This window comes from Asterias rubens, chromosome 21, assembly GCF_902459465.1.
Source record: "Asterias rubens chromosome 21, eAstRub1.3, whole genome shotgun sequence".
NCBI classification, from domain to species: domain Eukaryota; kingdom Metazoa; phylum Echinodermata; class Asteroidea; order Forcipulatida; family Asteriidae; genus Asterias; species Asterias rubens.
The window spans coordinates 3,585,692-3,601,807 of record NC_047082.1 but is presented as its reverse complement, the minus strand read 5'-3'; the positions used below and the strand labels follow the sequence as shown (position 1 = coordinate 3,601,807).

Here is a 16,116-nt window from a genome sequence, read left to right as displayed (position 1 = left end):
AGTAACAAGCAAAAGTGTGTTTTGCATAAAGATTTAGGTAACGCTCCCTGCGTGTTTCGTGATATTGCGTTTTTGATTCATGGCGATTATTGGGAGAATTTCATCAACTTTTTATGTGATGAAAAGGGGATGCAAAAATACCAAACTTCAGTTATGTCAGACTTATATTTGTATGGAAATAATGACAGCAAATGTAGCATTCCAGACGTGAAAGTGCTTGAAAAAAGGGCCCTGCAATTTCAATGTTTTTAAAAATGTCACTTTTCGGGGGTAAACAAAGAGTGACACTAAACAAACACTCTCTTCTTTTCCCCGCCACATCACTCTTTTGCAAAGTGCCATTGTAGGCCCATATTTATATGTCGGACAACTATTGAAAGACGGGTATTTAGGGTTAAGTTCCCCTTTCGTTCTCAAAAAGAGTGAAAATGCCACCACGACTCGGACAAGAGAGTGATTTTTTTCACGATTTTACATCACTACTATGTATTGTACGGGATGTGGTGTAATGGGTACAATCAGAGTCAACTGAGAATGCCTTTTCTGTTGTAGATAATGGGTACAATTCCTTTCGTAAACCATGCTTCAGAAGTCATTTATACCGGGTAGGCTTATTCAATGATCTTGTCCCACGACCTTGATAGGCCAGCTCACAGGTAGACTGGGCCCGTGTTTTTATCCTTCATTCGAAGGATACAATGATATCAATGGATATATATAACTTACCTGTATAGTGGCATAAGCTATGCCAGAGAATTAACTGCGTATCTAATGAATGTCAGTCAAAATAAAAATGTGGATGTATACACGCCGGCTGGAGGCCTGTCTCTGGCGTTATCACTAGCCTTGCTTTTCCCCCTCAACATTTTCGACCACTGATAGCTGTTATTGTCATTATGACGGTTGATTGGACTTGATTTCACGTTTTTTTTTCAAAACACTTTGCAAAGGCTTGCCTACTTTTATAAGTAGCTGTTGAGCGTAATAATGCTTTAACAACTTGTTCGTACTTGATGCATTGCAGTGGTGAGGTTACAATGCGGTAACAACATGTGTACATCTTCTTGCCAGGTAGAGTTTTTTCCATAGAGAACCGTCTTGCCGCAGAGTACATTTTTTTTCTTCAGATGAGACTTGACAGTTCTGAACGAGCTGTCCTGCTTTTTTACTACTACCTGGGCGGAAGGTAGAAAATCTGCTACATGGGACAACTATGATCGTTATTAACTGCACATGCAGCGGAGTGAGTTCTTAATTGTTCCAATTTCTACACTAGCCATATCGTTCTTTGCGTAACCGAGGAGCAGAGTGAGTTTGACCTCTATTTCTACCTCCATGGTTTGACTGACTCAAAATGGACGGAGCAGAAGTACGGAATCGCCCGTCAGTTTTAAAGAAATTTCGTCCTTATTGCAATGTGTTCATCGTAATGGTGGAGATCTTTATTGCGACTGGACTGCTGTTCAACTACAGTATTCTGTTTGTGAGTTTACAAAATGAGTTTGACTCAAGTGCCGTTTTAACAGGTAATGTGCCATCTCATAATAATTATAATAATGATGTTTTATGTTGTTTGTTTGTTTGTTTGTTTGCTTGCTTGCTTGCTTGCTTGCTTGCTTGCTTGCTTGCTTGCTTGCTTGCTTGCTTGCTTGCTTGCTTGCTTGCTTGCTTGCTTGCTTGCTTGCTTGCTTGCTTGCTTGCTTGCTTGCTTGCTTGCTTGCTTGCTTGCTTGCTTGCTTGCTTGCTTGCTTGCTTGCTTGCTTGCTTGCTTGCTTGCTTGCTTGCTTGCTTGCTTGCTTGCTTGCTTGCTTGCTTGCTTGCTTGCTTGCTTGCTTGCTTGCTTGCTTGCTTGCTTGCTTGGTTGGTTGGTTGGTTGGTTGGTTGGTTGGTTGGTTGGTTGGTTGGTTGTTTGGTTGTTTGTTTGTTTGTTTGTTTGTTTGTTTGTTTGTTTGTTTGTTTGTTTGTTTGGTTGTTTGTTTGTTTGTTTGTTTGTTTGTTTGTTTGTTTGTTTGTTTGTTTGTTTGTTTGTTTGTTTGTTTGTTTGTTTGTTTGTTTGTTTGTTTGTTTGTTTGTTTGTTTGTTTGTTTGTTTGTTTGTTTGTTTGTTTGTTTGCTTGTTTGTTTGTTTAATTGTTTGTTTGTTTGTTTGTTTGTTTGTTTGTTTGTTTGTTTGTTTGTTTGTTTGTTTGTTTGTTTGTTTGTTTGTTTGTTTGTTTGTTTGTTTGTTTGTTTGCTTGTTTGTTTGTTTAATTGTTTGTTTGTTTGTTTGTTTGTTTGTTTGTTTGTTTGTTTGTTTGTTTGTTTGTTTGTTTGTTTGTTTGTTTGTTTGTTTGTTTGTTTGTTTGTTTGTTTGTTTGTTTGTTTGTTTGTTTGTTTGTTTGTGCTCGCTCGTTCGTTCGTTCGTTCGTTCGTTCGTTCGTTCGTTCGTTCGTTCGTTCGTTCGTTCGTTTGTTTGTTTGTTTGTTTTTATGTTTTCATGTTTTTGTTTGGTTTTTTGTATGTCTGTCTGTCTGTCTGTCTGTCTGTCTGTCTGTCTGTCTGTCTGTCTGTCTGTCTGTCTGTCTGTCTGTTTGTTTGTTTATTCGTTTGTTTGTTTGTTTGTTTGTTCCCATTAAGCTGCCTCTATCTTGGTCATGTTCCTCGTATCTAATAACAACAAAGAATGCTTGTTAAACCGTTTTGCAAACAGGAAACCAGACTTTTTTGTTCTTCCAGCCTCGGTTTGGTAACAATGATACAAATGTTAGAAATTCAAGATGGCCTCACCCTAGTATGTCTATACTAGTTTCTTTAATAGTAATTTAGATTTTGAATTGTTATTTACAGGTTGGGTGGGGTCCCTTGCCAATTTGCTAATAGGGTGTGGCAGTCCTATCTCTGCCTCAATAATTACCCGCTATGGTTCCCGAATGGTAGTTGTACTAGGCGCAGTTATGTATTCAGCAGGAGTTTTAGCTACATCATTTGTACCAGATCTTGCCTATGCGTATTTGACATTTGGAGTTATTGCTGGGCTTGGAGCAAACTTTATATTCCAAGCTGGGATCGTTCTCATCATAGCTTGGTTCACTGGGACAAGCTCAAGGGGGACTTCGCTGGCTTTACTTGGATCATCATTCGGTGAGTCAAAACTTAAGTTTAGTATTTTGGGAAAAATACTTCATTGTCATATTACACAAATCTTCCCTGTCTGAACGATGATATCATTCATAATGACATGTTGTAATCGCATTGGACACCTTTTATAGAGCGCCAGGCAACGTAATCCGGAAGTCGCAGGTTCAACTCTCCCTCTAGTCAATTTTATTTTGTCCATCCAAAAATAAATTAAAACATGTATCCAGTTAGTTTCCCTTGTACACATATTATTGTGGTCTATTACTTGATAGCACTGTATACTCAGTACTTTCCCGAGTTCTGTAAAAAAAAAAACCACACACATTACTCGGGTGGGATTCGAACCCACGACTTTTTCAATTCTAGAGCAGTGTCTTACCAACTAGACTACGGAGAGGCAGTTCGAAGCCTATATTTTATCAGTACAGCAAAGGTTAATATACTTGATTCTTCTGATTTAGGTGTACTGGGCGGTGCACCTCTTCTCAACGCACTCATAGCGGCCTACGGCTGGCGAAACACTCTGCGGATCGTGAGTGGTGGGAGTTTGGTTTTAGCTCTGGCCCATGGAGCTTTCCTTACCGAACCGAAATCTGACCAAACACCACAAGACGTTACAATTGATGATATACAATTTAAGACGATGGAGCAAGGCATAGAGGAGAAACCTGATGGTGGACAGAAGACGGTTCAGTCGGAAGAAGAAGCCCAGAAGACGTTCCATACGGAACAAGAAGTCCGGAGGACACTTCAGTCGGAACAAGAAGCCCATAAGACGTCCCAGTCGGAACAAGAAGCCCAGATGACGCTCCAGTCGGAACAAGAAGCCCAGAAGACACTTCAGTCGGAACAAGACGCCCAGACACTTACGCAGAAATATGCCCGACTCGTCCGTCAAATTGACGCCTGGTTGTGGTTTGTTTCTTCAGTTTTGTTCATCATTGGACTGTCATTTGTCATCATTAATTTCGTAAGAGAGCTGTTAATAAAGCACACATAGGCCCCTTTTGAAAACCACGGCGCCAGCTTTGGATTTGACTTTAGGCTCCGTCCGCGTCCGTCTGAGGCCATGAGCACGTACGAAAAGCTTGCGCTATTTGTCAAAACAACCGCGGGGCAAAACTAGTCTGAGCCGAATCTGAAGCCGAAGCCGTGGTTTCGAAAAGGGTAATAATAACGGCCAACATTTCAACATTTCGTAATACCCGCAGCTGGGTCAAGTTTCAGAGACTCGAGCAGAAAATACTGCTTGACAATTCTCTGCTAAGCAGAAATTAGTTTGATACCAGTCATACAAGATGCATCGTGACACATGTGATTTTTGCTAATTACCCTATTATGCTTTAGCTACATGTTTTTGCTTAAGCTACTCTTTTGGGCAAGGTGTTTTTATCAGAGGATCATGGTTTTTGTATTTTTAGTGAGAATAGCACAAATACATTTCAGCAATTTCGTGCACATCCAATATTGTGCATTCAAGTTTGTTTTGTTGCTTTTGATGTTTGTTTGTCTGTCTGTTTGTTTGTTATATTTGTTTGTTGGTGTGTTGTGGGGTATTTGTGTGTTTGTTTGGTTGTTTGTTTTCTGCAATAGTCAATCAAAGGTGGTTTTGGTGCTCTAGATGCTACTTCTCTGCTACGAAAACAATTTTCCAATTTATGCCATGCATATTGGATCAAGTTTTGTTCTTCCAGTTTGAAGGTTGTAAAAACCAAATGATTAATGCCGTTAATATAACAACAAATTTTGTGCAATCGGAACGCCACATGATTATGAACCATGTTATTTCTCCGTTTCTCCGATCTACCATAGGCCAGCTTCATGGAATACGACCTACACTTTACATCTGAACAAATCTCCATTACTTTTGTGCTGTTTGCTGTCGGTGAAATCAGTGGAAAGATACTACTCTCGGTTGTAGGCGACCTCTTTCCATTCCAGAAGCTTTACGTTCTTTCGGCTGGTATCTTCCTGGGTGGAGCTGTGTCTGGACTAATGACTGTTTTACGGACGGTTCCACTCATTTATACCCTCACATTTTGTAAGTTGATTTGCCCCAGCCTCACCAACCCCCAACTCCTGCAAAAGGCCCTGGACTCCTTTGGTAATTATTAAAGACCAGCATTATCACTTGGTGTATCCCTATGCATCAAATAACTAATCTGTGGAGAGTTGCAAGAGAATAATGAAAGAAAAAACACACTTGGTGCACAAATTTGTGTGCTTTCAGATGCCTAAAGGCTTCAGGCCTCAAGTCATTTTAATTTGAGTGAGAAACTTCCCTTTTTCTCAATGTTTTATACTATCAACAGCTCTCCAATGCTCGGTACCAAGTAAGTTTTTATGCTAACAATTATTTTCAGTAATTACCAATTACCAATAGTGTCCAGTGCCTTACCACTCTTTAAACCGCTCCATGTCGACTGCCCCTGCACGACCCCCTTTTTCAAGAAAGGTTCGCTTAAAGACACCCACTTGTAAATTTCTAGTCTGGATATGTAATCTTAAACAAAGATATCGCCACTAATGTTTTACAACTTCATGTTTTAGTTTCAGGCTTGTCTCGTGCTATATGTTTTGCGATGCCGTTTCCTGCTGCAGTTGAGTTGTTTGGAGACTACGGATCAGACATTGCTACCGTACTGGCAATGTTTCCGTTTGGGGTTGGCGTTCTGATTGGTGCACCCTTATCAGGTTAGTCTTACCCCCAGACGTTATTGACCAGTAAGTGGTTTCTCAGACTCTTGATTGAGAATTCATTTATTTGAATATTTTTGGCGTCAACATTCGAAATTCGCAAGGGAAATCTATCCACCTGAGATGTTTCCCCCATATTTTATGGGAAGTTACATGGATTGAAGAAGGATGTTTCACAAGAGGGCGCTTTCAGAAAAAAAGTTTGTACACAGTTTGCCGTAAGGGGGACAGAATCTCCCTGCCACACCGTCAATGTAGGAGGTCCCTTCAGGAACCCCATTATTGGACTGTTCCAGTTGGTAAAAAATAGGCATTGTTATCTTGTTTAATGTTAATGACATTTTGTTTTTATTTCATGTAGGTGGACTTTACGATTTGACGGGAGACTACACGTTGAGTTTGCTAGCTCTATTGGGGATGTTCACTCTATCTGGTGGTTTAATGTTGCTCATACCAATCAGGAGAAGGATAACATCATGTGGACTACCAGAAAGTACAGTAGAGTCTTAAAGGCACTGGACACTAAAAAGAAACTATACACAAATAGTAAACTTGTGTCCATCTCTTAGGGTGAGTGTTTCTCCTGAAGACGTACAGAGCATGCTGTTCGAAACGTCGAGACCCAAACCGGCTCTTTTCAGAGCCAACACTCACCCTAAGAGATTTACACATGGTTGTACCCGCAAGTTTACTATTTATTTATAATTTCTCTCTTATTTATCCACAACATGCAAAGCTTCAAACAATACGCACTGGACACTATTGGTAATTATAACACCCCTTACTAATATTCTGCCTTTTCATTGGTTTAGAGCGCGTCACATGATATGTCTTAGTTTTGCTAGACCACGGCCGTGTGATAGTGCATCGGTTTGCCGTGCGCTAGTCCGAAAGACTAGCACACGGCGTGCAGTACCCAGACGTCCGTTGCGTGTACGAGGATGATAAATTAATAGTCTGTAATCATTTCGGATTACATGACACTACATGCAGCACAGTAAAAGTTTGCGCAATCTGTATTCGCGTCGTATGCCTGTGGATTGTAGCATTCAGGTCTGTAACTTAATAGTACAGTATTTAGAAATGTTTGGGGGTGTTATAAAACAAATATTGACTGCTTCGCATCGGGAAAATAAAACACTCCGGGAATCACCTCGGGAGTCATAGTTTTAACCATAGCACTCGAAGCAGTCAATATTTGTATATTACTCAAAATAATTGTTAGCATAAAAACCTACTTGATAACAAGCAATGGAGAGCTGTTGAAAGTATAACACATTGTGAGAAACGGCTCCATCTAAAGTAATACATTTTTTATTTGAATTTCCATATTCTATTGTTTTCCTTGTGTTATTTGGTAGCCTTGTTTTTCTCTAGTGCGTCATTAATTGTTTATCGCAAGTTTTATCATTAATTTTCACAATTTATGATATTTAATAGGGGCGGTATTTAATATTCTTACATTATGTTTAACATATTTTATTTGTTATCTATTTTTTTAAAACGTATACTTTTTTAACCTAATGTATTGTGTTTTGCCTGAATAAAGAATTATATTTGCTTTTCGTCCATCCCCATTCCCTTTTAAATTGTAATATCTTTTAACTGCTTTATTATTTGATTAAAATACTTTTGCATAAACAACTTTAAAATTATAATCTAATGTCATGTGAGTTACATATGAACACCATTAACCCTTTATGAAAAATGTATATACAACAATATTCAGAACCATTGTGGAATGGGAGACTTTTGAACACTAGGTGGCAGCATACTTACCAGGTAAATTTTCATTGTTTACGTAGTTCTGAGCCTGCGCGCATTACCGAGAACAATGGATTTTACCTGGTAAGTCTGCTGCCACCAAGCGTCCCAAAAGTCTCCAATTCCATCAAATCAGCGTCGTGACTTCTGAAACGTTGAATACAAAAGGAGAAATAAGAAAGAAACGCATCCTCTTAAATTGGATTATACATATATATTTTTAAACTTATTTATTGCGAAACATGACATACGGGTGAGTGTACAACAGATAGGAAAAAAAACCGAAACAAATTCGGTTGAAAAACTTGAAACTCAAAGTTACGTTCTTAGTAAACATTACTTGTTCTAATCAAATAAAATGTTTCACAATTACGTTATATCTAAATTAATATTCCACAATCTATTGTTTCGAGTATAGCAATATAAAGATATTTTTATTATACTAAATTATATAACATGTTTTCTAATCCATTTAATTTCCTAAAACTTGTTGCTTCCATGTGTCGATTTTTAGTTGATTTAGTGTAATCTGTTTTATTTTATTTTATATAAACTATGATGTTCTTTGGGCAGATTTAAATCAACACCTCACCAAGGCATAGTTTAAACAAAATAAGACCATTCAGGATGGCGAATTTGTTGTTATAGTCATTTGTTTTTTCTTTCAGAAAAGTTTGCACTGAGCAGGGTTTATAAAACGGTAATATATATATATATTTTACAATGCGAACAAAAATTGCAGGACACCAGCCACAGCCATGTTTATTACAACAGTTTGGTTGGTAACTCGTTTCTCCAGCATAACACTGGTTTTCCATACTTTGAGACTGAATGTATTAGACCCCGTCTGGTATTCCCGGTTCATGACGTCACAAACATGTCTGCCATCACAACATGTACACATTAATGCTTTAGTATTCGGTCTTAAAGACACTGTACACTATTGGTAATTGTCAAAGACTAGTCGTTTCACTTGGTGTATCTCAACATATGCATAAAATAACAAACCTGTGAAAATTTGAGCTAAATCGGTCGTCGAAGTTGCGAGATATTAATGAAAGAAAAACACCCTTATCGCACAAAGTTGTGTGCCTCCAGATGCTTGATTTCGAGACCTCAAATTCTAAATCTGAGGTCTCGAAATCAAATTTGTGGAAAATTACTTCTTTCTCGAAAACTACGTAACTTCAGAGGGAGCTGTTTCTCACAATGTTTTATACTATCAACCTCTCTCCATTACTCGTAATCAAGAAAGGTTTTATGATAATAATTATTTTGAGTAATTACCAAAAGTGTCCACTGCCTTTAAAATATGGAATGCACAAACCGCCATCGACCGCCATATTTGATGATAAACAATGGAAAAGTACACGCGTGTACAACTCTCAGCCTCTGAAAACCTTTCACACGTGCTCGTTTCATCAAAGATGGTGGTCAATGACGTCACATGGGCAATGTATATATATATATATTAAGGTCCTTCTTATGGACCAGCTTTAACGAAGTATTCGGTTTGCACTTGAGCTCCTTTGAGGTGGGGGTGGGGGTCTGTCATATTATTTAGGGTACGGATAACCTCCAGTGTTTGGGTACGTGGGTGCAGATGGGTAGACAGGAGGTGGAGGTGCAGAAGGGTATCCAGGCTGCGTCTGGTACCCAGGCTGCGGTGGATACGTCGCCTGTGGGTATCCTGCCTGTTGTGGGTACCCAGTCTGTTGGGGGTACCCATTCTGTTGTGGATACCCAGTCTGGGGTGGGTAACCTGGGTAAGGAGCTTGATTTGGAGGTGGGACTTGTCCTGCTGGGTATGGCTGCTGCACGGGAGGAGGGACCTGAAGTATTGACACAAAGAAGGGATATAATAATATTGGTATCGATGTTAGGACTTGCACTAGTCTATTTTGATTGTTAAGAAAGTGACGCCACGTAGTCTGAGCATGCTCACATTTCCAAGAGCAATGGATTTACCTGGTAAGTCTGCTGCCACCTAGAGTCTTGAAAGTCTGCCATAAGCCATTTTGAGATATGGTGAACACATACGACACTTTCTATTTGGTTTGGGTAAATGTGTCTGTATACGCCCAAACGAAACAGTGCACTCCTTTAATTGTCCGCCATGCCTCAAAAACTAATTTTATAATCCAGCCTACTTCTATAATAATAATAATAATAATAATAATAATAATAATAATAATAATAATAATAATAATAATAATAATAATAATAATAATAATAATAATTTGGGGGGGGGGGGGGGCTAATCATCCTTACTCGCAGCTAAGAGCTGAATTGCGAAGGACGCGGCTACAACGTGTTCGAGAAGCAGGCATGCAAGGGCGCATTCAGCTGCCTGCCACATCAACCCATTATGACCACGGAGCACAGCCAAGATCGAAAGTGTTTGATTTTTTCCTGAGGGAGGAAAACCGGATAGTCTGGAAAACCCTCGTGGCACAGCAGAGAACCAACGCACAACTCAACTCACATATGGCCCCGACTGGGAATCAAACCGGGGTCACCTTGGTGAGAGGCGAGCGCCTTACGCACAAGCCAACCGTGCCACCGTTCTATCCCCTTGCCATTATAGGGAGGGCATGTTTGGAAGTACTTACATGTACATGAACTACCTTGGTGGGTTCAGTGTGATGGTTAGTACTTGCTGCACCAAGGGCAGCTCCCACAGCAAGACCTGTGAAGAGACCACCGTGGTGATGGTGATGGCCATGATGGTGCTATAATATAGAAGAGTACAATATTAGAGCGCGCAAGTCAAAATTAATTACGTCTTTTGTAAACCTTGCGATGCCCCTCCCCCCTTTCAGATTTACACGACTTGTATGGTTCCTGCAGCAAACAAATACAAACTGCAGTACTTATGTGCACAAGCCTATGTAGAAAGTGTTTTGTAAAGTTGATTTCACACTTAATAATCATAATAATTTAATAATTTATTCATTTATATTGCGCCCATTCCATAAAATGTACACAAGCGCATAACAAAATGATTATAAAATTTAAAAAAATTTACGACAGGAAAATATCAAATGAAAATACAAGGACCTTACAGAACAATCCGCAAAGATAGCAACCTTTCATGAAGTGAAGAGACAGTTTGACCCAAAACATATACAAACTGCAGTATTTTGTACACAAGCCTAGTAGAAAGTATTCTAACTGGAGTCAATAAGTCATCCTAAAGGGTCATAGGTCATAGGGCATGTCGGGCTGGCCTGTCTGTCGTTGAATCTTGCTCAGTAATGTCAACTTAAATTAAAATAGGCCTAGCTGTTCATGAAAAACATAACGATATCCATCTTGTTTTAACAACGATTAAAGATGCTGTCAGATTTTTGGCCGATTTGACCCAAAAAATTTGATTTAAAGTTCATTAAGTATTTTGATGGAGGTCGAGAAAGTTACAAGCTTTCATTTGAGCCATTGCTCGAAAAAGTCCGCCAATTATTAGTAGCAGTGAAATAAAGTGCTCAAAATTAGTTTTTGTCGGGATCCCAACAATATATCACGGCACCAATTCTTATGTGTTTTATAAGAAACGTTTTAAATTGTTGTCATGGTTCCTGACCATTAAAAGTAAAAGTTAAACTTTTTTTCGTTAGAGCGGGTGATACTCTTTGAAGTACCATTCACTCAAAAAATATATTTTTTAATGTTTGGGGCAAAAAATCCGACATAATCATCTTTAAATAAACTATGGTTAGTTGCCCGCACACAGTGTGCAAGTTTTATCTGAGACACATCGGTAGTATAGGCCAACTAAAATTGTTAATTGAGGCCGAAAACCTTCAAGAGTTTACAAGGGTTTAGACATCTTGTTTTCTCCGTTCAATTAACGTATGACCAAATCGACTACATTGAGAATCACCTAAAAAGTGCTACACAATGAATGAGTATTGAGTACTGAATATCAGTGCTATTACCGACAAAGCGGTGTATGGGTAAAACCAATGGAAAGTATTGCGGTATAGGAAAAAATATAAATAAATAGTAAACTTGCTGGTACAACAATGACTGTGTAAATCTCTTTTGTGTGAGTGTTGGCTCCGAAAAGAGCTGGTTTTAACAGTATGCTTTGCTCGTCGTCAGGAGGGATTGTGGTAGCCTAGAAAAAGGAGAGAAATAATGGAAATTCAACTCACATGATGACCGAATCCATGGTGGCCGTGGTGACGATGGTTCATTTTTCACTCGCTTCGAATTCCTCAACAACGCAACTCAGCAACGTTCGGAAACTCAGCAACGCAACTCAGCAACTCTCGGAATCAGTTTAGTGTAGATGCGCAATATTTGTCAATAAGCTTTTATGGCCACTTCAGAAACGACTGGATAAAACTGGTTGGCTTTATATATTGGTTTAAAAATCGCGTGTTTAAACGGTTGGACCTTGTCACTGTAATCTTTGTTATGATTCGTCGTTGGACTTTGATTTGATGACGCAGAAAGGGACTATTTACATTGTGTTTGTTTCATTATTTAAATTATTTGTATTATTATTCATTTTCTTTGGAAGAGAAAATTCATTCCACTGAAACTATAGTTTGTGTGACACACTGCTGCTAAAAACCGTGAAAATTAACTACTTTAACGAGAATGAAGGATGTGCTCACGTTCGTTCGGGCTTCCCCTGCAGCATATTAAGAAATAGTGGTGATTGGTTGTTGCTGCATTTTATTTTCTGTACACTAACAGTGTTTCAGACGGGACTATTTCTTTAGAAAAAAATGTGCTGGTGTTGAATTTATGATAAAAAAGCCACACGTCAGAGAAATAACAACATTAATAATACCTATAAATAAACCGACACACTTGAGAATAAACCATGAACTACGTTCATGGAAAACTACAATAACGTCACTGTTAATCCACAGGTCAAATTCAAAGTACACATTACTGTAATGTAGTTTCAATATCAAAGCTCACTGGTTGTAAAGTTAATACCGGCCCGTCAGGAACACTTTCGAAATTAAGAAGTTCGGAACACAATCGGGACCACAATTGAAACCATGCACTGCCGGGGTATGAGCAAAAAATTGATGCCAAACGGCCGACCTGCCAAAAATTGTAAAGAAATCTGAAGTTTAGTTGTTTGGAAAAAATATATAAATTATTTATTTTCAAGAGATTAAAGACTTACATCAGCACGTGTTGAGATTATTTTTGAATATTGTAGCAAATTTAGCAGTGGCTTCTACGTGAGCTTAGTGACTGCACGGGCTTCTGCATGCTTAGGGCGCCCCAAACCAAAGACGTATTATAAGGCTCTGGCACACTCGCATGTGGGGCGGGAAAAGTTTCCGTTTCCTGCGACAACTCATTATGAAATAAAATATAGTAGGCCTATATTATCCAATTATCAATTTAATGAGGCTTGAAAAAGTGGGGGCAGGCACAGACAGAAAGTTTTCCGTAGGGCGCCCTCTGACGAACCTGTACAGGATGGCAACAAAAGGGGGCGTTGTTTTGATCAACATGGCGACTTCCAATTTGTCTCGTTTCGTGGAAACTGGTCGCAAGATTGTCTGCGTTGGTCGAAATTACGCGTAAGAAACAGATTTATTCGTTACGTTCTATTATTATAAAGATTGGATGTTGCTTAAATTACCTGATCAAATGCATTCACTCCCGCTTTTTTCTCTCAGGCATGATTTACAAACCAGTCCAGATTACGTTCATTTACGTTGAGAGTTCATGATCATCCGATTCACATGACGGTTTTCTTACTTACAGGGGCGCCAGTCTCTGTTGCATTATACATTTTCTTCTCCCTCTTATCTAAGCTTGCAAGCACAAAAATTTGCTAAGCATAGAAAAATATTACTTTTAGCAGAAACTGGTTGCCCGCCGAAAAAACATTTAAAGTTTTGACTCTTTGTAACATTGATTGACTGGTGGCTTTGGTGCCCCACCCATTTTTTGCTTAGCATAGAAATTTGCTATGCAGTATTTTCTGCTTAACAGCTTTCAGACTGTTTTCTTATAGCTATGAATTGCATTCTGCGTGATAATCTTGCGCGCCCGACACGCGGAAGCCAGCTCGTTATAAACAGCTCCAGCTGGTCATTATCAAAGGTTTAAACACCCCCACGTGACGCGCTCTCCTCCAAAAGGAGTAGAGAAACTGTCTGGGGTATTTTTTATGAATATATATTTTTACCATTTTAATACCACAAAAATATTTACTTACAATTAAATCACTTTGAGTTGTCTTCTTGTATTCTCTCACAGGGCCCATGCCTCAGAGCTAGGAAACCCTCTGCCCTCAGAACCACTCATCTTCCTAAAGCCAACCACGGCTTTCATCACTGAAGGCACTCCTATTCAAGTAAGAATTGTAAACAAATTATATTTGGGGTTGAGTTTTGTGGTAACTTAAAGGGTCTGCTGGGTACTTTTTGTAGGACACAAAACACAACGTCCACAGATTGACATTAAACTCGCACAGTTTGAAGATAATGATGGTAGAAAGCTTCCCTTAAAAAATGTCTTGCTGAGGTGCTGAAGGCCTCGAAATCAAGCATATGGAAGCAGACAACTTCGTGTGACAAGGGTGTTTTTTCTTTCATTATTATCTCGCAGTTTTGATGTCCAAATGAGCTCAAATTTTCACAGGTTTGTTATTTTATGCATATGTTGAGATACACCAAGTGAGAAGTCTGGTCTTTGACAATTACCAATAGTGTCCAGTGCCTTCAAACAGAAATCATATTCTAAGAGCACAGCATCAGTCTTGGGGGTTGTGTTTTTATTTATCAGGCCAAAGATGAGATATTTATCCTTTTGTTAATGTTGCATCACTGTCTATCAACAGGCCCCGCCCGGATGTAAAAATCTTCACCATGAAGTTGAACTGGGTGTGGTCATATCACAACCTGGTAACAACATCTCCGAGTCCTCGGCAATGGACCATGTGGGCGGTTACGCCCTCGCTCTAGACATGACGGCCAGGGACTTTCAGGACGCCATCAAGAAGAAAGGAGCGCCGTGGACATTAGCGAAGATGTTCGACACCTCTTGCCCTGTGAGTGGTTTTCTCGCCAAGGAGAAAATACCTGACCCTCAAAATCTCCAGCTTTGGCTGAAAGTCAATGGGGAGATGCGACAGGACGGTAACACCAAAGACATGATCTTTACTATCCCCACTTTGCTGAGTTACATCAGCAAGTACATCACACTTCAAGAAGGGGACCTTATACTGACTGGGACACCTGCTGGTGTCGGACCAGTGTCCAGTGGTGACATAATCACGTGTGGTCTCAGAGAGAACTCGTCTACGACAGATAAACTGAACATTTCGTTTACAGTTGCTGATATGTAGAACCTTAATTATTATGTTTTGACAAAATACCTTTAAGATAATGCTAGAGGTGCGCGCCATTCGTGGGTAGGAATGGCCAAGGGCAAAGCCTGGGGTCAACATTCCCATCCCACAAATGGCGCGTACACCAAGGGCATTATGTGACTTAACCTCCAAATGTGACGTCATGCTATATTGTTCCAGTGCTCCATTATTTCGCACACATGGCCTGATAAAGTTGGCCATCGCGCCATTTAATCAAAATAATGGAGCGCTGGAAGAATTGCATGACGTCACAGGTGGAGGTTAACTCAAATAAATTTTTATCAATTTATTACTAAGAGGTGCTGCTTAAGTATAATCTCATTGTAATTTTTGATGATTTTTTATAGGAATGATTTTTGGGGTTGAACAAAGAATTGACTAGAGTGGGATTCGAACCAACGACCTCCGGATTAACGTGCCAGCGCTCTACCAACTGAGCTATCTAGCCCTATGTTGGCGGTGTCCCTATTTTGTCCATTTGTTTGTTCGGGGGTGCCAGTCAGAAGCCATACAAGGTGTAGCAAGGGATCACACCCAAATTAAGATACAACCTGGGAAGCGGCAGCCAGGGGATCACCTTAAGGGGATGCGACTTTTTGTTTTTGCGACTTTTTGTTTCAGATATCAATATTTATCATATCATATTTTGTATAGGTTTACTCTTTCAGATGGTTGCCTTAAGATTACTATTTCTGGCCACTTGCTTTTTTTTTCATTGTTGGTCTCAAAAGTGGCGGCAACAGACTAGCTGCTTCATTTGTTCTTGTGAGAGGATGCAAATGTAAAATACTGCCTAGAATAAATGTTGATTACAAGAATTATTTCATAATTTATAGTGTTTTTTTATAATAAAAATAAAAGCAATTGTAGCATAAAAATATTATTAAAATATGTTTCTGAAATTGATATTAAACTGAATAAAGGGGAATAATTATCATTTGAAACACAGCATTCCGACCAACTGTTCTTGTTGTTTTCATGTAACTTTTTATGGATTTTGGTTAAGTATCCGTAAGTGATGTTATTTTGGTTTTGTTGAGCTGTCGCCTTTTACATGAATTACTGTCCGCAACACGAATTATTGAAGAAGAGATATCTGTATCTCACAAACATCTGGATCAACGATCCAGATGTGTGGATCAACGATCCAGATGTGTAGACTTGCCTAGTCCTTGCGCGGCC

At 39.3% G+C, this 16,116-nt stretch overlaps 3 protein-coding genes across 3 annotated transcripts; 2 read left to right on the top strand and 1 right to left on the bottom strand.

Moving 5' to 3' along the window:
* Positions 1-1,429: 1,429 nt before the first annotated feature.
* Positions 1,430-6,377, top strand: LOC117304749 (monocarboxylate transporter 13-like). The gene is made up of 6 exons (XM_033789352.1): positions 1,430-1,526; positions 2,826-3,119; positions 3,578-4,086; positions 4,929-5,157; positions 5,667-5,810; positions 6,175-6,377. The coding sequence occupies exons 1-6, from the start codon at positions 1,430-1,432 to the stop codon at positions 6,321-6,323; spliced, it is 1,422 nt and encodes a 473-aa protein (XP_033645243.1). The 3' UTR covers positions 6,324-6,377.
* Positions 6,378-8,876: 2,499 nt separating this feature from the next.
* LOC117304711 (annexin A7-like) lies at positions 8,877-11,994 on the bottom strand. Its single transcript, XM_033789309.1, has 3 exons — positions 11,735-11,994; positions 10,190-10,309; positions 8,877-9,409 (listed from the first exon to the last, which is right to left on the bottom strand). The coding sequence occupies exons 1-3, from the start codon at positions 11,774-11,776 to the stop codon at positions 9,134-9,136; spliced, it is 438 nt and encodes a 145-aa protein (XP_033645200.1). The 5' UTR covers positions 11,777-11,994; the 3' UTR covers positions 8,877-9,133.
* Positions 11,995-13,050: 1,056 nt separating this feature from the next.
* Positions 13,051-15,337, top strand: LOC117304573 (acylpyruvase FAHD1, mitochondrial-like). The gene is made up of 3 exons (XM_033789098.1): positions 13,051-13,135; positions 13,821-13,917; positions 14,404-15,337. Exons 1-3 carry the CDS (start codon positions 13,065-13,067, stop codon positions 14,908-14,910), a joined length of 675 nt encoding a protein of 224 aa, XP_033644989.1. The 5' UTR covers positions 13,051-13,064; the 3' UTR covers positions 14,911-15,337.
* The last annotated feature ends 779 nt before the right edge of the window (positions 15,338-16,116 follow it).

Bases quoted from the DNA above. Each gene is read 5' to 3' on its own strand.
- LOC117304749 (XM_033789352.1), top strand. From the start codon at position 1,430: ATGGTGGAGATCTTTATTGCGACTGGACTGCTGTTCAACTACAGTATT. The intron at 3,120-3,577 runs GTGAGTCAAAAC...CTTCTGATTTAG, and splicing joins TTTACTTGGATCATCATTCG to GTGTACTGGGCGGTGCACCT. The intron at 5,158-5,666 runs GTAAGTTGATTT...TTCATGTTTTAG, and splicing joins CATTTATACCCTCACATTTT to TTTCAGGCTTGTCTCGTGCT.
- LOC117304711 (XM_033789309.1), bottom strand. From the start codon at position 11,776: ATGAACCATCGTCACCACGGCCACCATGGATTCGGTCATCAT. The intron at 10,310-11,734 runs GTGAGTTGAATT...TCTATATTATAG, and splicing joins ACCATGGATTCGGTCATCAT to CACCATCATGGCCATCACCA. The intron at 9,410-10,189 runs GTAAGTACTTCC...TCAATACTTCAG, and splicing joins CCAAGGTAGTTCATGTACAT to GTCCCTCCTCCCGTGCAGCA.
- LOC117304573 (XM_033789098.1), top strand. From the start codon at position 13,065: ATGGCGACTTCCAATTTGTCTCGTTTCGTGGAAACTGGTCGCAAGATT. The intron at 13,136-13,820 runs GTAAGAAACAGA...ATTCTCTCACAG, and splicing joins TGCGTTGGTCGAAATTACGC to GGCCCATGCCTCAGAGCTAG. The intron at 13,918-14,403 runs GTAAGAATTGTA...GTCTATCAACAG, and splicing joins CTGAAGGCACTCCTATTCAA to GCCCCGCCCGGATGTAAAAA.